Source organism: Nomascus leucogenys, chromosome 10 (genome assembly GCF_006542625.1).
Source record: "Nomascus leucogenys isolate Asia chromosome 10, Asia_NLE_v1, whole genome shotgun sequence".
Classification (NCBI taxonomy): domain Eukaryota; kingdom Metazoa; phylum Chordata; class Mammalia; order Primates; family Hylobatidae; genus Nomascus; species Nomascus leucogenys.
Genome location: NC_044390.1, coordinates 97,013,074 through 97,033,975, shown reverse-complemented (window position 1 = coordinate 97,033,975; position 20,902 = coordinate 97,013,074). Strand labels below are relative to the sequence as shown.

At 45.3% G+C, this 20,902-nt stretch overlaps 1 protein-coding gene across 1 annotated transcript in view; it reads left to right on the top strand.

Annotated features, from left to right (window-relative positions):
* Positions 1-3,491: 3,491 nt before the first annotated feature.
* Positions 3,492-20,902, top strand: part of TMEM132D (transmembrane protein 132D) — an 824,162-nt gene continuing 806,751 nt past the window's right edge. Inside the window, exon 1 of the mRNA XM_003276114.2 lies at positions 3,492-3,982. Within this exon, the coding sequence (XP_003276162.1) occupies positions 3,904-3,982 (79 nt within the window). The 5' untranslated portion in view covers positions 3,492-3,903. The remainder of the gene's footprint in view (positions 3,983-20,902) is intronic.

The following is a 20,902-nucleotide window of genomic DNA, read 5'->3' as shown; positions in this document are numbered from 1 at the left end:
GCTGGGAAGGGGAGAGTGACAGGTCTTGGCAAACACACACTGTCCTCAAGGGCACAGCACGGATTCCACAGAGGCGCTCCTTCTGGAAGGGTGATCTCCTGCTGGCCTTTCCAGGAAGGGTGTGCAGTGTTCCCAGTGCTTACAGTGCACTCAGCATCAGAAGGCTTTCCCCACTCTTGAAAGAGACAGTTGATTGAACCAGGCCTTTCTACTTCCCAGTCTTTTCATGAATTTTGGGAAATCGGGAAGAAAGGGAGTTTCAAAAAGTCTCTTCTGCATCTTCAGGAGGGATTGATCTGGTAGCTCTCACTTCACCATAAGGTTTCCCAAACTTCATTTCTCACCATCTTCTGGAGTATTGTCATAGAGAGAAGATGGTGCCTGCACCCGTATCAGTAGTGATTGCTAAATCCATTACTAATTTCCTATCTTCATAAACATATGTAACTTGATATTTTTTAAACAAAATGCATCACCAAGTAAAAGGAGAGTGAGAAAACAAAAATAATAATAATCAAAATAAAAACAAATCGATGTTAATAACTTGAGCTAGATGTTGTCATTGTGCAGAAAGAGCTTCCCTTTTTGTTTAAAAAACATGGACATTTGCAGTTACTAAAAGGTTGTTCCAGAGTAGCTCAGGCCTGAGCCTTTCTCCTGCATACAGTCAGAAGGACTGGAAGAGAATGGCTTCAGTTTTATAGGATGCCCCATCTTTAGAGGGCCTGAAAGTGTCCTCTCATCCACCAGTGGCATAGCCCCTGCAGTACTTGAATTCCAGCTCCTTTCTGCCTTTATCAACTCTCAAAGTTGTCATTTCTCAAAAACTGCTACAGGGAATGTTTTTGTTTTATTGAAAAATAACAACAAAAACTGCTTAGTGTAAAAGCCTCATCCACACAGCATGAACAATTAGTGCAATTTAATTACCGACAAAATTAGGCTTACAACTTGATTTATGGCCCCACAGATGAAACACATATTCTTGGAGGAAAGCAGATTTCTTACAACTAACTTGAGAGAGACAAGGCAGGCGATTTTGACGGGAAGTTGTCCCGGGGCAGGGGCTGGAGTTAGGGGACCTATGAGCCCTCAGCGTCCATCTCCAAGTCTTTCTAAGTTTTGCTTCCCCACAATTAGCTGTGTTAATTACCCAAAGAAGATTAGATGTACCAGGGAGAATGGCATACTGGAGAGAGAAAAAGTAAGAAGCCATTCTTGCATCTTATTTTAGCCACTGATTAGGTATCTGAAGTTGCATCTTCCCAAAAAATCTTCCACACCAAAGAGTGGAAAAAACTTCTGTTTAGCCAACTACGCATAATGAAGAAACCGTTTAACATTTTAGGCAGCAGCTGGAACTTGACAGTCACCTTTTGTCTTCACATTACAGATAGAGAAACATTTTGCAATGGCAAAAAGAAAAGTTATTTGATGATTGCAATTCAGGGGAAAAACTCAATTTGATTTAGAAAAACATAAAATGATTGTTTTTAATAAAGAACAGGGACCACTTGTTTCTAGTCAATATGTTTGAGAAATGTTTTACAAATAGACTCAGTGTCACAAATAGATGATTTACAAATAGACTCAGACCCACTGTAGCGTTAAGGATGGAACCTGGATTATGCATTCGGTGCAGGCATCAATTTTGACACTCAGAGACCAGGTGAAGGTGTCCAAGAGATGAAAGCTCAGCTCTCTCATCACTCAGGTGAAGGAGAAAGGGGACCAGTGGTTCCAGCAGGTGTTCCGCAGGCCGGCAGCATCAGCATCGCCTGGAACTTTTTGGGAATGGAGATTGGAAGTCCCACCTTGACCTGCCGAGTTAGCTCTGCGGTGGGCCCAGCAACCCAGGTCTAACAAATTTTCCAGCGACTCTCCTGCTGGTTCAAACTTCAGAAACAGTGAAAGAGACAATCTCTTAGGGTCTTTGCAGCATCGACTCTTAGGAATTTTATAGGCGAGCAATACAAAGAGAAAAGGCAACAAGTTTAAGAAATAAACAAAAGAAAAAACAGAAAGATTGATATATTCAGATAAGTAGATATAGAATAAAAGAAAAGAGCACATCTCAAAGGACATGAACCCAGAAAGACAATCTTCTGTAGAACAGCAGTTGCTTTTTTGATCTTCCTTGAAACTTTGACAGCTAAAAACTCTTAAAGCATTGGTATATTTCTGCAACTACAGGCATACAGGATAAAAACGTCCATTGCCCCCTCAGTCAGATGATAACGACCCATTTTTATCTACTGAGGTGAATTCACCTCATTAGATTCAGGGCTTGTTGGTTTACAATATTCCTTAAAAATTCTGAATGCTTTTCCTCCCTCTGAGCTTTGATGGGGTTAATTTAAAGCCTCTCGTGGAGCAAAGCAGTTCTTGGGCTAAAAATTATAGGACGGTGCTTAGGGATCTTGGTGTGGGGATGTCTTAGTTGGAGATTCCGGGAGGTGTGAGTGAGAATCATGTCTTTTATCTTCTCGAAGCAATGTTGTCTCCTAATGGATCCATTTCCTGTTCCCAGTGAGCCCTGGGGAGCACACATGAAATGTTTCTAGGGACACTAACTTGGGGGATCGTTCTGGGACGGGGCTTGGGGCCAGCATGACCTCAGTGTGGCGTGTCAGAGACTTCCTCACTCCGATCCCTAGGAGATGCGCAGGGCGGGGCGAGGGCCCTTCTCCAGCCATCCTTGCGCTCACCCTGGCGAGGAGCCTCAGGTGCCCCCGGGCTGGAGGACCTCCCCTGGGCCTGAGGTTTTGATGAGGACGAGAGGCCGGTGGCCAGCTGGACACCTGTTGGGAGAGTGGGTGGCTCCGTCCCCGGGGTGCCCCCGCGCTGGGAACCCTCGCCCGCCGCCACCGCGCGTCCGCACTCGCAGGGAGGGTGGCCGGGAGGCTGGGCGTGGGGCGGCCAGGGGGAGGTGGGATTTACTTTGCGGATTGGGGCTCACAGCTGTCACTCCGAAAGGGTGGGGCTTTTTAAAAGCAGACAAATTTTTAAGGCGAAAGCCCCAGCCGGCTCCGGGCACCGTGGAGCTCGCCTCCGTTGCGTTCCGGATGCGGTCCTTGCGGAGCGGAGCCCCCGCGCCGGCTGGCAGGAGGCAGCTGCGTTGCTCGGCCGCGTCCCCGAGCCGGCGGGCCCTCCTCCGCGCACATCTGGCCCGCCTCCCCCGGGCGCAGGGGGGAGCCCCGCGTCTCCGGAGCCGGCAGTGCGCTCGGCGCGCGTAGAGCCCCGCGAGCCCCAGCCGGGCCCGGGGCCAGGCGGGCCGAGGCGGCGGCCGGGGTGCAGCCGCACCCGCCAAACTTTGGGTGCCGGAGCGCGCGCGCGCCCGAGCCCCGAGGCGCAGCGGCCGGCCCGGGATGGGGGCTGCGGGCCAGGGAGCCCCGGGCCGCCCAGCGCGCCCGGCCACCCGCCCGGGGGGCTCCGAGCTGCCTCTGCCCGCGTCCCGGGCGCCACAGCCCCGCCACCCCGGCGCCGCCTGCGCCAGCGCCCGCTAGCCAGCCCGGGAGCAGCCGGAGCCGCCGGAGCCCTGCGCCTGGAGGCGCCCCTGCGTGGGCCACCGGGGGCCACTCTTCGCTCGGGTAAACAGGAAAGGAAATACCCCTTGTGGATTAAAATTAAAAATAAAATTCTGCTGGGGGCGAAGGAGGGGGGTGGGGTTTGCCTGCGCGCGTGTTGGACTCCGGAGAGCAACTCAGGAGCCCGCGCGGTCGTAGCTTCCCGGCCTGGCCATGGACTGGCGGGAGGAGGGAGCAGGGCGCCCGGGCTGCTCGGGCCCCTAGCCGGGCGCTCGCTCGCCACCGGCCCCGCTGCGGGCCTCTAGGGGACTGAGACGGTCTCTTCTTCGCCTGGACGGCGCCGGGGAGCGGAGGATCTGCGCTCCGGGTCTCCAGGATGTGCCCGTCTGAGATGGGGACGCTGTGGCACCACTGGTCGCCTGTGCTCATCAGCCTGGCCGCCCTGTTTTCCAAAGGTGAGGACGCCGCGGCCACCAGGGCCCGGGGACTAACTTCGCCTGGAGTGAGTGTGTGGGAGTGTGTGGAGGATGGGGGCGGCCGGGAGAGAGGGCTTGTGTGTGGGTGTGTGTGCGCGCGTGTGAACGTGCGCTCGTGCGGCAGCCAAGCTCCTCGGACGCCCCTTGGCCGAAGGTGCTTGTCCTGGAGCACTTGGGTGGGAGGCCTTAGGTGAGACTGCTAAGGAGCCAAAAGGAAAGGAAGGCTGTTTCCCGAAAGCCTTTTCTGTAAAGGGAGGGGGCGTGGGGACCCTTGAAAGGAAATGTGGCCTCTGGAGGGCCGAGCCGGCTGTCGGGGGAGGGGATTGAGATGACCAGGGAGATTTCTGGAATTTGGGGTTGACTTTCCCTGGTGGCACTGACCTATTTGGAAATAATTTTGGAGCACTCCTGTTGCATGGGAATACTATTTTGTCTATTATAGGCTGCCAAAAAATAATAGCCTGGGGGGCAGCTCTGAAGAAGGGGGCTGGGTTTCTTCAGGTCTGCCGCTGTGGAGGTTTGGGCACAGGGTCTGGCGCTCACCCTTCCGTAGGGTGCTGGGAGCAGCAGCGGCCCCGCAGGGTGCACGTGGAGTTTCAGCTGCAAGTTGTGACCGGAGTTATCCCAGCGGAGCCCTGACTTGAAGCCATGTGTCAAGGCAGAAATTCCTCAATGTTGCCTCTTCTCTCCTGCCAGCATCCCTGTCTGTCATGGGAAGAGCAAGTTTGGAAGCTCTGGACAGTCATTCTTCCTTGAAGAGAAATGGTGTGATTTGTGCGGGAGATTCTTTCCATGATTGACCTGGGCTGTTTGTGTGTGGTTCCCCCACCCGTGCCCCTTTCCTGCAGATAGATACACTGGGAGGAGAGTGAAGCGTCTCAGCAGTCTCGAATACGTGCTGCAAGAACCCTGTACCCATATTTTTCTGCAAAGATTTTTGAGATGAGATCTCTCTCAGAAACTTCAAAGCCAATTATCATGCACAAAGTCTTTTAATTACATGAATTGTCTGTTCTCTGAGTTCTTCCAGAATCACTGAGGTTATTTTGCTTTGGATCTGATAATAGATGAAGACAGTTCGAATGCCGAGTTCTGTGCTGGTTCGATTTAGAAAGAGGAATTTACGTTCCCCCTACTTCCCTGTCTTAGAAGTGTGGTTGAAATGGGCTCACGTTTCCTAATTATGAGTTAGAACAATCCCTGGGATCAGAGCTTTCTGGATTTATAATGTGCACAGGAAACCAAAGAAAACGTTGATGAATTCAGTGAACCTGACTCAGGCAGATGTGATGTTAAAAAAACTAAAATCCACAGCAACAACAGCCCAGCTTTTTTTTTTTTTTTTAGGTTGGTTCTCACTTGGTTTTATAATAGGTCTAGACTTCTTTGTGTTTATGCTGCAATAACAAGGTTGTATTAAGAAAGGTACAGAATAGCTTTGGAAATAGGACTTCACTATTGTGTTTTTTTCACTTAGGTACATAGGTCTGTTACTGATTTCTTTATTAGACTGAGAGTGTTGGAGAGAATTGTATTTCCCCTGATTCTTGTGAATTTTTTCAACTGGGAACACTGAACATGTCCTTAAATGAGGTACTGTGTGATGTGGAAGCCTCTTTACTAGGTGGCCAAAAATTAGCATGTAAAATGTTTACGATAAGCCTAGCATATGACATATTTTGTGTGTTGAACTTAAACAAGTCAGCCAGACAGTTCAAAAGTGAATCAGTTCTGTGTGGAGACTTTGTACAGCAATTAGCAGAGTCTGGGCACATGGTAGATGATTCAGGATTAGTCACAATATGTCAAAGAACAAGAAAAAAATCAACACTCCTATTAGCAAATTGTATAAAATGGAATTTCATGATGCAGATATGATTTATAAATTCAGGGACAGGGCCATTCTTTTCCCAATGTATTCATATCACCTCCCTCTAAGATTCTCTGATCACTTGAAAGTTCTCACCCATCTTGCAATCAAGTATGGATTCTATTGAAAAGGATTTTAATTGGAAGTAAACTCACAGACACACACACATACGCACATACTCCAAAGAGCCTCATTTGTCTGGGGCTGATTGAAAAAGAATATTATCAAGTATTAAATATCTTTCCACATATTATCATTTTTACTGTACTGCCTTTCCAAATAGGAATTTCTGAATGAAACAAAATGCAGATTTTAATACCAGGTTAATATGCTTGAGCCTTACACGTTTATATTTCATGAGCAGAAAATGATTAGTCATAGAACAAACCCAACCTCTTGTAGATATTTTTTAAAAACAAATAAAAATAAAGTTTTGTTGCTTGTATTTCTATGGCCCTGGGACCTAGGAGGTATGGTATGACACGCAGAGTTTCTCCAGCAGCCTTGTCCTATGGCCCCTAATTTTTCTGGAGAATGGCCTTAAATGTTTAAGGTCTAGCTTTGCTGGTAGCTTGATGTAGTTTGCAATGGTGCTAGCCTGCAGATGAGTTTTAATGCATTGCTGTGAACTTTGTGGGAGGGGGCAGGTGTATGGAGGGTGGGCTGAGAAGAAAAATGGGTGAGGAGACTGGAGATGGGCAGAGGGCAAGGTGATGTTTAAATACAAATCAAGAGGGTTGCCACATTTAGGTTGCTTGTTACAATCGTCACACGCATCCTTCCCAGTTATGTTCCCTTGCACATGCTGGTAAGAAAGAAGCAGACGCTGAGAGACCTGCGACATTGCTAGCGGGGCTGCGGCAGTGTCGTGATCCCTGTGCCTAGGGCGGTGCTGGGCACGTGCTCTGCCTGCTTCCAGCTGAGTGCAGCCAGTGGCCTGGGCAGTGGGCTTCTTGGAGCGCCTTCCTGAAGCTGCTTCCGTGTGTAGAGCTTCTGGCCTCTAATAATATACTGAAGTGGATGTTTAATACTTGGTAATATTCTTTTTCAATCAGCCCCAGACAGTTTAGGCACTTTGCATTGTGTGTGTGTGGTGTGTCTGTGTGTTTACTTCCAATTAAAATCCTGTTAAATATAGTTCATACTCGATTTCCAGCTGGGTGAGAACTTTCAAGGGATCAGAGAATCTTAGAGGAGAGGTGATATGAATACATTGGGACATGAACTGAACTGTCCCTGAGCTTATAAATAATATTTGCATCATGAAATTCCATTTGACACAATTTGTTGACACTGGGGTGTTAATTGGGTCAGAGTGAAGCTTCTGGGTAGGACAGCACCACCCCTTATTGGAGGAAGCTGTGGACCAAAAAGAGCCTCAAAGTATAGTGATAACTTCTTTAGGGGTCAAGGACTTTTTGGGAGAGGAAAGAATATCAGAAGGGAGCCAGTTAGTGGGGGAGAGAGAGTGACTTTTTGCTTACATTCAAATTCTGTCAAATTAAAAAGACAAAGAATGAAGAGACCACTAAGTTTTGTTTTGTATGAATTAAAGAGTTAAATCAAAATGTGATTTTATTAAAAATATTTATGTGCATAGAAAGGTAGAATTCCAAGTTTGAGGATCTGTTTAACTTAGTTATATTCTAAGAGCCAAGAAAAAATGAGTAAACAACAAAAATTTCAAAAATATTTTATTATAGAAGCTATGCTGCATAATATTTAGAATTTATCTATCAATTTTTCTGTTAATCCAGGTGTTATCCATCTTTCCACCCACGCATTCACCCATCATCCCATCCACCCATCCATCCACCCGTTCATTCATCCGTCCATCCATCCATCATCTACCCATCCATCCACCAGTCCATCCACCCGTCTACCCATCCATCCATCCATCCATCCATCCATCCATCCATCTATGCATCCATCCATCTATCCATTATCCACCCATCCATCTACCAGTCCATCCATCCATCCACCCATCCATGCATCCATCCATCATCCATCCATCCATCCATCCATGCATGCATGCATCCATCCATCCATCCATCCATCCATCCATCCATGCATGCCTCCGTCCATCCATCCATCCATCCATCCATCCATCCATCCATCCTTCCATCTGTCTGTCCGTCCATCCATCCATTCATTCATCATTCCATCCATCTATCCACTCATCCTTCCATCTATCCGTCATTTCATCCATCCATTCATCATTCCATCCATCTGCATATTCATTCAACAAATGTCAAAGGCCACATGCCTTCAGTGAACACAGAGCTCAGCAGGAACTATTTCCAAGTGTTGTGAGGACACAGGATAGGTACTAAAGCGTCCTTATGTAGGGATGTTTAGTGCCAGTCATTCCTCTAGATGTCAAAGTGCCTCATACCATTGCTCCGTTGCTTTAAGTTGTAAGCTCAGACCTGGGCAGTTTCATCATTCCCCTCTTCCTTTGTTCCCTCTCCTTTCCTATTTCATAACAGTAACTGCCTTCTGAGCACCAACAATGCACCCCATACCATGCTGGGCACAGGGAGTACCATGGTGAGGAAAAGCACAGGTTGATATGGTTACTGTTCCCGGAGAACTTGCCATTTATAGGAGAGATAGGGGAACATATGAATTACACAGAAAAACATAAAGTTAGCACTGTGGGTGTGCTCTGGAGGATGGAGTGAGTGTCTCTGGATGCAGATACTTTGGCAGTTGACTTAGAGTAACTGGGAAGACTCCCCTTGTCTGAAGGATGGGCTGGCGTTACCGGGTGGGCTGGGAGGAGTCAGGACCACCCAAGTGATCCACATAATCTCCCATCTTGAGTCCACCAAGAGACTGGGACCTGGGGACTCACGAGGCCAGTGTGGCCAGGATGGTTGGGGAGAGAGCCCTGTGGATTTTGGGACTGTGTGAAGGGAGAGGAGAGAAAGTGCTGAGTAGAGCTGGGTGGGCAGAGGTCAGCATCCTCTTTCACTCCCAAAATTCTCCAAGTGGATGATAGATCCCACAGTCATTGTTTCATAAGCCATGTTGAGGCAGTTTGTCATTCTTTAAAGGTAGAGGGAGGGCAGGATGGATTTTGACTTCTACACAAAGTATGTATACATTCCCTGTGGCTGCTGTAACAAGTTGCCACAAACATGTGATTTAACAGAAGCACATTCCCTGCAGTTCTGGAGGCCACAAGTCCAAAATCAGCGTAACTGGGCTGAAATTGAGGTGTCTGCACGAGGCACTGGGGGAATCCTTCCTTGCCTCTTCCAGCTCCTGGCGGTGGCTGCAGTCCTTGACTCGTGTGCAAGTGGCTTCAAATCTCTCCCTGCCCCTCCTCATGTCACCTTCTCTTCTGTGTGTCTGTGTAGAAAACCTCCCACTGCCTCTCTCTTAGGAGGATACTTTGCATTTCAGGACCACCCAAGTGATCCACATAATCTCCCATCTTGACTTAGTCACGTCCCCTTTTAACATTTCCAAATAAGGTAACCAACATTCTCAGATTTCAGGGATTTGGATGGGAATATATTTTGGGGGAGTGCCCTTCTGCCTTTCACAAGGTTGACATTCTACAACTATTTTCTGCCTCCTCTCCTAAATTTTAAGTTCTTCTAGAGGACAAAAAAAATAGGTATTTTTTCTCTCTCTGATTTCTCTCCAGTATTTTTAGCTTTGTGCTTTGGACATTGCAGGGGCTCAATACAATTTTTAACTGTGCTTCCAAGAGTGTGAAATATTGCTGGAGATCATTTACCTGACAGTGCAGTGGTTTGATGCTGCCTTTTCCAGTAATCCAGAGCGCTCCAGGAAACACTTTGGTCAATAATACCAGCTAATGTTTTGAGTAATTGTTGTACGGCAGGCACTGTGAGGAGTGACTTACGAAGATAATTTTTGTGAATTTGCAGATAAACTCAATGGGGTAGATATGTACTGGACCAGAAGTTGAAGTTCAGAGATGTTAAGTAACTTCTCCAAGTCATAGCAACATAAAAGACAGGCAGAGTCTGAATTCTGATGCCAGAACCCATACCCCTGGCCATTCTGCTGACTTCTGATAATTATATGGAATAAGTAAAAACCAGGCGGTTTGTTAGGCAGAATTATTACATGGTGCCAGGCTTGCCAGGGGCTGAGTGCAGAGAGGTCTTGAGACCATTTTAGTTTTTAGCTCAAAGCCTGGTATACAGTTGACCCTTGATATTTGTTGAGCAAATGAATAAATGAACATCATGTTATTTAGTTTTCTCAGCCTTATTTTTTCCAGCAGCAATCAGAAATAACACCTGAAAGGGATTCAAATAGGGATTTACTTCCAAGACCACCAGGGAGGTTGAAGAGATTCTCTGATGGCGTGGAATGGTTTGGTTATCTCCTAGGTCAGCTTCTTTTTTGTTTTTTTATTTTTATTTTCCTCCTCCCCCACCTCCCTAGGTCAAGCTTCTTAAAGAACTTGCAGACATGCCCAGTGGACTGTGTTCATGATCTGTTTATTCATTTATGTCACTAACATCTGTAGGGTCCTGGGCAGGGAAGACTAAGACATGGCCTCTGGTCTTCCAGGACCAAAAGCGTAGGTGACACATTAGTGGTCTCTGGGAAATTATAAAGAATGAGGAAGAAGCATGTGGAATGAAGACACAGACTCTTCCTGTTTGCAGAAGGAGGATGCTTGATGCTGTGAACATATGCATTGTTGATTTTGATATTTGACACCAGACCACACGCTTGAATGAATTGTGGAAATGATATGGTGAGGCCTCTCACAAAACGAAGAGGAAACCAGCATGGATTTGTTGTGACATGGGACCAGAGACTCAGAATATTTTTAGATGACTTTGTCATTTATTAAAAAAAAAAATCTGCTGTAGGAAGAATTAAGGGGTACATACAACAGTCAGAGGCCAGGTGCTTCCTTCACCTCTGTCCTTAAACATTGGCTTCAGGAGTCACCCAAGGTGCACCCCTCCATAAATTAAGAATTGATGGAGAAGGAAGGCCCTTGACCTTAAAAGTAAACAAACCTGTGGCATGCATCTGAAAAGCGACTGAAGTACATAGTTTTAGAACAGATCAGTCAACAGTTATAAAGGTAAAAAACATGCTTTTGAAAGAGAACTCAAATAGCCACTTCTCCCTTAAGAAGTAAGTAAAGTTTATAAATAAAGAGAGATTCAGATGTACATTTGGAAAGACAAGAGGTTCCGCTCTTAGGAAGCAAGTAAAGTATATAAATAAAGGGAGATTCAGATGTACATTTGGAAAGACAAGAGGTTCCAAAAAAGTGTTTAACTTTTAGTGACATTAAGTTATTCTTTTCACAAGTGTGACATTAAATGTTTATGTTTATGGGAATCTCCCTCTGTAGATTCACTAAGAAGATGTCTGTCAGATTTCATTGTTGTTATTTGTTTGCGTTTTGGTCAGGAAAGCTATATTGGTAGATGGGAAGATGCTTCAGTGATAAAAGAGCCTGCTGAGACTCAAAGAGTGTTTCACAGGATATTGTGGCAATAAAGTATTTTGATATCAAATCAGGTGGTGATATTGTCCTGCCTGCTCACATTCCCTGCTGCCCTGGCCTCTCCTCTCTTGTGCAGATGAACACCTGGTAGCCACTGCCTCTTGGAACAGCAGAAGGCACAAGACAGGAAAGTCAAAGCTAAGCACGATGGCTCATGTCTGTAATCCCAGCTCTTTGGGAGGCCCAGGTGGGAGGATCACTTGAGGAGTCCAGGAGTTCAAGAGCAGCCTGGGCAACAAAGCAAGACTCCATCTCTACAAAAAACACACACACACACACACACAAAAATGAGCCAGGTGTGGTGGTGTGCGCCTGTACTCCCAGCTACTCTGGAGGCTAAGGTGGGAGGATTGCTTAAGCCTAGATGGTGGAGGTTGCAGCGAGCTGTGATCATGTAATACACTCTAACCTGAGTGACAGAGTGAGACCCTGTCTCCAAAAAAAAGAGACAGAAAAATCAAATTCCTGACTTTTGATTTCAAAAGCTGGTATCCAGCAATAGAGAAAAGATTTGGAAGAACCTGTCTTCCCAGGCATATGGTTTCTCAGCCTTTCTCTTCTTCCTTCACTAAGTAAATTTTTTTTTAATAGGGGAAAGGGCAGGAGAATTTGGAGGGCAGCATAGATGCTGGCAGGCTTTTGAGCTGCTCTGTGCCACGTCACTCCAATGACAAATTAAAAATATACTAGATCGACTTCGTGAATATATTGGGAGAGCCACAAATGAAGACACTCTGTCCTAAATAGCCTGGAGAGGAAGCAGAAGGAATGTTTGTATGAGGTGACCAGGCAGCATGCCCAAGCATGGCTCAAGTAGCAGAATCTTTTCCTGGCAGCCAGGGCTGTGCAGACATGGCTGAGGAAGCCCAATTGGCCCGAGGAGGCCTGGTGGTCAAGACCAGGGAGGCACAAACCATAGTCTGTGTGGACTGACCACAGGAGACCAGATGCCATTTGTACCAATCACAAAGCCCTCCTGGTTGTTGTGGTCACTCCGAACCTCTCAAAACTTAGAAATGATCCCTGAAATCACTGGGTGGGGTGGGAGTGTGGCAGTATCTACAGAGCTTTGTTTTGCTACTGGATGGAATGTGGAATGAAGACAGAGATTTAAGTAATGTTACAAACAAATGCTTACTGATGCTGGGCACTGGGATTAGCGCTCACCCCAGCGCTGTTGTCCACACGATGGTAACGTGTACCTGGGTGGTGCTATGCTTTGGTGGATTCCCAGCAGCTCAGATGGTAGCAGATGGCGTGGTGTCAACCTTGAGCATGTTCCAAGGAGACCCCAGGACTCTGTCCCCAGCCCTGCCCAGGTGAACGTTTGTATCAGAGGTGGCTGTCCAAACAGATGAGCTACTTCGTGCAAACCTCAGAAGAGCAGCTACACAGAAGGGGTGGAGTGGTAAGGACGTTGCGTGGCAGAATTGTGACCAAAAGCTCACCTGAGATGAGGACAATCTAACATGTGAGACAAAGGGGATATTGCAACATACTGAACGTAGGTCACACATGCTGACTTGGGAGGTACAACAGAGAGGAGTTTGAGAGGAACATGTGTAAAAAGACTCGAAGATTTGTATGAAAATAAGCTTAATAAGAGTTGACAGTCATGAAACTGCCAGAGAAGAAAAAAGAGAAACTACACCAACAAGGAAGGTGTGAGCTCTGTGGGGTGTCTTGTCAATGTATCTTATGGAAGCGGAGGCCTGGAAGGCCAGGAGCACTCATGAATAATCATAGTTTTATCACTATGGATGTGGAATATCCCCGTGCTTTATCCTGACTCCACACCATCAGGACTCTGTTACATGAAGCTTCAAGTTATCTTAAGAGACTTAGGAGTCCAGGGTTGTGTTGATTTTAGATGAGGCTGACCCAGGGTCTTTAAGGATCCCACCAGAACCTGCTTCATCTCTCTCTACCTTTCAGCCCCAGTCTGTTTCTGCTCTGCTGGTGGATAGGCCTTGATATGGTTTGGCTGAGTCCCCACCCAAATCTCACCTTGAATTGTAATAATCCCCACAGGTCAAGGGTGGGACCAGGTGGAGATAATTGAATCATGGGGGCCGTTTCCCCCATACGCTCTCATGGAGTGAATAAGTCTCACAGGATCTAATGGTTTTATAAATGGGAGTTCCCCTGCACACGCTCTCTTGCCTGCCACCATGCAGGCTGTGCCTTTGCTTCTCCTTTGCTTTTTGCCATGATTGTGAGGCTTTCCAGCCATGTGGAACTGTCGGTCCATTCAACCTCTTTCCTTTATAAATTACCCAGTCTTGGATATGCCTCTATTGGCAGCATGAGAACAGAATAATACAGGCCTGGGACAGTGTGATGGACAAATGACTTCATGCCCGGCCTCATCTGATGCTGGTGGGGATCAGTGAAGGCTTCTTTCCCATTGCTGTGGACAAGCCTCGGGATTAGCTCTGTAGGGCGTGGAAATCGTGCTCCCCTTTGATTCATCCACTGAGGGATGGAAGGTCTGGAGCAAGGGTCAAGTGCCCCATGACAGGAGGGCTGGACCCAGGGCAGGACCAGGTGTGGTTTCCAGATGTGTGAGTGAAGGCTGAACAGAAAATAGGGCTGCTGTCTCGCTGGCTCAGTTCACACAATTATAATTTATAGGACAAATAAAGTATTTTCACCATATTGCATTGGCAATGGATGGATGATATCAAATCCAGAGAATTGTGCTACATTGGTCTCCTTATGCTGAAGGGGAAAAATGGAAAATTTTAACTCATTCAGAAAATGAGAAACCTAGACCCCTTATCATAGCAAGTAATATTGAAGAAACTCCATGAGCTTGACTTGGAAAAGCGATGACTTCTTTTAACTACAGACATGTGTCTCTTTTGAAAGAAGGATGTGCCTATCTCTGTGGCTTCAGGTAGCAGGAGCAGATCCAGCCAGAACACCAGAGGAAGGTCCTGTGAATGAATGGAAGCTGAGCAGGGTGGGTGGGGTGGGGAGGGTGGGAGAGCTTCTCACTCAAAAGAAATCATAATCCTGATTTTTATTATCATTGATGGAATGCTCATTTTAGGCGAGGCAGGCTTCTAAATGTTGTACTCTCATTCACTCATGAAATCCTCACCACCATCCTTTCAGTAGCAGCATCTCCATTTTACAGAGGCAAAAATTGAGGCACAGGAATCTGAAATAACTAGCCCAAGTCAACAAAAAGGAGTCCTTAGGCCAGGTGCGGTGGCTCATGCCTGTAATCCCAGCACTTTGGGAGGCCAAGGCAGGCGGATCACGAGGTCAGGAGATCGAGACCATCCTGGCTAACACGGTGAAACCCCGTCTCTACTAAAAATACAAAAAATTAGCCAGGCATGGTGGTGGGCGCCTGTAGTCCCAGCTACTTGGGAGGCTGAGGCAGGAGAATGGCGTGAACCCCGGGGGGCGGAGCCTGCAGTGAGCCGAGATCACGCCATTGCACTCCAGCCTGGGCGACAGTGAGACTCTGTCTCAAAAAATAAATAAATAAATAAATAAAATAAAATAAAATAAAAGCACAGACATTAGCTGGGTGTGGTGCCACATGCCTGTAGTCCAGCTACTCAGAAGGCTGAGGCAGGAGAATCACTTGAACCCAGGAGGTGGAGGTTGTAGTGAGCTGAGATCATGCCACAGCACTCCAGCCTGGATGACAGAGTGAGACTCTGTCACAAACAAACAAACAGAGTCCTTAAACAGCTGCCGTTATGCATAAATCAGGCCACTTCGTGAGTGTGTCCATTATGAACGTGTCCAAGCAAAGACCACAAAGGCATGGATGGCCCAGGGTTCTGGGCTCCTAGTAACAAATTGTAGCATCTCCAACACAGCTACTTGTAGCCATAAATGATGGGGAGATGATGTGGCCTGCCTGTGTAGAGATTGTGTTTTAGTTAAGTAATTCCTATGGTCAGGGGAAAAAATCCAAATTTTACAGTTATGCAAGTGCATTTATGGAAGGTATAGAATGTCCATAAAGGTAGTAAGAAAAAACGAGGAGGAGGAGAGGGAGGAGAAGGGAAGAGGGGAGGAGAAAAAGAAGAAGAAATATCCTTCGGCCCATCTGTTCACTCAGATCAAGCCAGAAAAGCAGAAAGCTAGGCAATTTGACTCATAAAATTCTTTAAATTTAATTATACTTTGGCATGAGGTTATTAGACAGTATTGAGTGATAGTCAAGAAAGATTGGTAGAGATGTTTTAAGAATATTGTGTATTAAACATAGATTTTTCCTCTTCTAGGACACGTTGGAGAAAATTTTCTTGGGCCTTAGTATCAGGAGAAAAACAGCTGCATTAATCCTGGGAAATCATTTATACTTTATCCAATGAGCACTGTGAATTTTATAAGTGGTCACGTGTTTAGCTTTGCTTTAACTTCTAGGACCCTCAGAGCTAAATTTGCTGTTTGTAAGGATGGGCATTTAAGACAGGCCTCCTGTGAATAAGTCTTTTCCTTGGCTTTATTTTATTTTTCTATCCTTGTTCTGTCTGTTTTCTTGCCTTCTTAATTTATCCCATTGCATTTATTTTTTGTGAGCTACTTCAAATTATGTTTGAAATGAGAAGTAAAAAGAAACGATTTCCCTACCCAAAGATGACTGCTTCACATTTTGATATATTTCATTCTGGTTGTTTTTCTATGAATTTTTAAGCCAGTTTTGTTCACTCTGTATATGGTACCTATAATTTGTTTTCAACTTTTTTGAGTTCATGTGTTTACATAAGTATTTCCTCATGTTTAAAAATGTATCGTGAGTATAAATTTAATGTCTGTATCGTGGCTTCAAAGTTTCTATGTTTGCTGGACAATTACATAATTTATACTTTTCTACTATTATAAGAAATAGTTATCTTTGTGCATAATTTAAGTTTTGAGTTACTTCCTTAGATAGACTCACAGTTACTTAATCTCTGGGCCAAAAAAGTATGAGGAGAGTTTTTGCTGCCAAGTGCCTTCCTGAAAGGGCTGCACCATTTTGCACAGATATTAGCCAGATTTGAAAGTGTCCAGTCTGCTGAACCTGATGCTCTTAGCAATGGCAAGTGTCAATTTCTGCTGCACCCAACAGCAGTTTCTCAGTGCTTCTGTGTGCCTAGAAAACTATTCAAAAGTCTTGCTCTTTGATGATGTTGCTCTCAAGGCCCCAGAATTCTGTTTTGGTCAAAGTGTAGTCCTTTGCCCCGAGATGAGTTGGCTCTTGAGGGGTGAGGGATTAGAGTGGATGAGGTCATTGAGTCTGATCAGTGAGGAGGACCCAGAATTGCGTGCAGCAGTTTCTTCCAGGTGTGCTTTCTGAAGTGGGCCCCAGTGAGAGGACGTCAGTGGACAGACGACGTGGAGGTAAAGAGACTTTGGCTTCACAGTTATGAGGAAGAAGGAGGTGCATTTAAAGATGGAATGGCAAGGGTGCCACCGAGTCACCGGGGAAGAGGAAACTCCTCTAGGACCTGCTGTTTGGGCGTCGCTGTTATCAAGCAGTCAGAGCAACAGGTTTCTCTATATTTTCATCCGGAATGAGAGTTCCCTGATTCGGTGACCTCCATGGAATTCGGGAGGCCCCTGCTGCCTTAATGCCTGCATGAGACTTTCACGTTCAGTCCTAGGATCTATTTGGTTCGAGTATTTTATCTTCAATGGGAAACATCAGAGGTATAAGGAACCAAGCGAATGAATCTATTTATTCAATCATTTTGAGGACAAATTATAAATGTACTATGATAGGCTCTGAGGATATAGAGATGAATGTGAGATTAACTCTGCCCTCATGAGATTAGAGTCTACTGGGGGAAAATGAGGCATGGAGAGTGATAAATATCTCTGGCAAGCTGTATAATACAGCTACAGAAGAATTCGCTGATTGCATGATATGAGGAAGGACTGACATTTCTGGCTTTCATGTAACTCTTTAGAAATCTCTTTTCCATGATTGTGCTTCTTCTGTGTTGGCCATGGTCTTCACTGCTGACAACAGATCCCACTGTGGTAGAGACAGTTTTATTAGAGCATAGGAGGTAGCAGCTAGACTCCTTGTGCACCAGGGATCCAGGGTTGGGTGCCGGGAACACCAGCAGCCAGTGAGAACTCCCAGCCACAGTGTGTTCCTGTTCTGGCCCCAATCTCAATAGTACCATTGCCTTCCTTTCAGCACCGATGGTGTAGGGCCTGGCAGGACTACCCGTAAATAACCAAAGACAGCCCTCTAGAATATGTAAGCAGGGCTGATCCCATGTGAAACCATGGTCTCATGTCACTCACTGCCCTGCGCCATGTTCCAGATGGATGCAGCTGCTCAACAGGACCCAGGCCAGGCCAAAAACCCAAGCTCTGAGAGATCCCTGCACATCCAATTTATAGGACTGGAGCTTCTTTGATTCAACGAGTCACTCCAGAAGGGACCTAGAACTGGTGTTCTGGGTGCCAATCTTCATACTCACAGAAATACTCATCTTATTAAAGGTGATTTTTGATACTATTGACCTTGCAAAAAGCCATGTTAGAATATCTCGTACATGGCATGTTTCTCTTCTCATGAGGCTTCTAGGAAAGGATGCAAGGATCCTAATTTTGTGTTTCTCACATTCCCTTTCATGATACTGACAGATGCATACTCAATAAATGGTTGATTTGGTTTTGATTTTTCTGGATAGGTTGTTACTCTTCTTTTTTTTTTTTTTTTTGAGACGGAGTCTTGCTTTTTCACCCAGGCTGGAGTGCAGTGGCGCAATCTCGGCTCACTGCAAGCTCCGCCTCCTGGGTTCACGCCATTGTCCTGCCTCAGCCTCTCTGAGTAGCTGGGACTACAGGCGCCCACCACCACGCCCGGCTAATTTTTTTTTTTTTGTATTTTTAGTAGAGACGGGGTTTCACCGTGGTCTCGATCTCCTGACCTCGTGATCCGCCTGCCTCGGCCTCCCAAAGTGCTGGGATTACAGGCGTGAGCCACCGCGCCTGGCCTAGGTTTTTACTTTTCTAGCATTTCAAAGTATTCTTTGTGTTTCTTTGAACTGGAGGCCCTCAAGAGGAAGAACTATTCCTTTTTTTGTCATCCCGTAGGCCTCTGGACTACCGTCCTGGTCAGCATTGAACAGATGCTATGAAGAAAAAAAGCAAAGCAGATCTTCCGTTACAAGGATCTTTCTTTAGAATCTGAAGCAAACTATAAGATAATGTCCAAGAAACTGTGGATTAAATGGAAGAGTTCCAGCTCCTTTCATGGATTTAAGGAAAACTTTTCTAATAGTATTTTAGTAGCAGGTGAAAAGGAAATTCTCAAATTGCCTAAGGGGTACATTAGTTAGGCCAGGTTGGCTGTGCTGCAGGAACAGGTAATGCAGGCGTCTGGTGGCTTAATATGGGAAAGGTTCATTTGTTGTTCACTCAGAGTCCAGGTCAGCAAAACTGGGGAAAGGAGGGTTCAAGGACCATGTAGGATGCATTTAACATCCAGATTTGGAAATGGCTCCATTACTTCTGCCCACATCTCATTGGCTGGCACTCGGAAACGTGACTTCCATCCAACTGCAGAGAGGACTGGGGAACGTAGAAGAACACATAGGTATCTGGTCAGCACTACCAGTCAAAAGGAAACGTATTTGTTCACATAACTGAGATTCTGGGGACAAAAATGGCATCAGGCAAGGCTTGATCCAGGTGCTCAAGTGAGGCCCTACAGACCTAGAATCTTTTAGCCGTCCTTCCTGTGTTCTATTCAGATACTCTCCCTCATTTAGACAAAATGGCTTCCTAGCGCAGAATTACACCTTATCCTAACTTTAGTAAAAAGAAAGAATGTTTCTCTTAGTTCCATCAAAGCTCTGGGCCTGCCTCTTATAGGACCACAATGCTCCTTGGGACCTCCCTGAATCAGTCACTGTGGCCAGAAGGATGGGCTAGTTATGATGACTGGCTTAAACTTAGGCAATAAATAAATAGAACCGGCTCACTTTAAAGCCTGGAGGGAGGACCTACCTGAATCACGTGGTATGAAAGTGGGGGAAGAGTTATATTACAGAAAACAAGTTGGGACACTGTTACCAAAGAGAGGGTAGTGGGTACTGGGTGGTTAACAGGACAGCAACAGCCCACCATTAGGGCTGTTAGAATTTTTTTTTTTAAATGGTGTCTTGCTCTGCTGTCCAAGCTGCAGTGCAATGATGTGATCTTGGCTCACTGCAACCTTTGCCTCCTGGGTTCAAGTGATTCTCCTGCCTCAGCCTCCTGAGTAGCTGGGACTACAGGTGTGTGCTACCATGCCCAGCTAATTTTTCTTTATTGTATTTTTAGTAGAGATGGGGTTTCCCCATGTTGTCCAGGCTGGTCTTGAACTCCTGACCTCAGGTGATCCTCGTGCCTCGGTCTCCCAAAGTGCTGGTATTACAGGTGTGAGCCACCGCGCCCAGACAGGGCTGTTATAATTTTTAATCTAAGATTCAAATATTCAAATTTTCTCTAATATTTAACCAAAAAGAGGGCTTTATGTTGTTGCCTCGATGCTGACTTGAGTAGAATTTTACCCTCCTGGAGAGGTTACTCTATCCTTTGGGTGTTTGTGTAAATGAAATGTAAGCTTTTGTTTTCAATGATTGTAATTTTTCAGAGTCCTTAATTAGATGTAAAAACTATGCACAATGGAAATTACTGTTGTAATTAAATATTTGCATTATGTGCTGTTAAAAGCAAGCATCCAAACACACAATTGCTTGTTTTACAAGCATTCAATATTTCGAAATGTGAGATCAGTAAAACTACTGAGAATTCTATTGAAAGAGAGAGAACAGCTCAAATAATATTATTTACATTTTCAGGGGAACAGTGTCAACAATAGGAGGGAAAACAGTGATTTTGAGTACAGCTATGTTAAAAAAAATCCCAGCTTACAAATGAGTTCTGCCTTATCTTGTTAAGTTCTGCATATCTGATTCCAATAAAGAGTTTTTGCTTGATTTACTTAATTAGGGAGAATACATTAGGGCGTTGTTTTTTGCCTGTAGTTTGGATAAATGCAACCCTAAAACAATGAGGAAAATGATTTCCTAGATATTCTGATATTATAGATAGCCTGATATTTAAACTTTGGAAAGAACAAAAACTTGCAGCTTGCATTTGGACCAAATGTCACATTTTTTACTATCTTAAAGTAATTTTCCTAGAATTGTTTGCATGTGTTAAAGAGATTTTTGATAGGAAAAGGAAACTATTATTAATATTATTCTTTTATAATTTAAAATTAAAGTGGTGCCATGTGAATCAAAAGGGTAGGAACCGAAGCTTCACAGCAGTGGAGGCTATGGGGCAATATGTGTTCAACAGATAGAGAAGAAAATTTTATTTTGTCATCCAGTTTCTTTATGTACTTTGATGTCACAGGTGTGGTTTGTGATTGACAGACAATGTCAAGTGTTATACTGTGGCTTGCAAATATGTTTAATGTGGCTGCACTGTGAATGTCTTGTCAATATTTTGAAACCAGGGGATTTTCATAAAAGTGGATTTT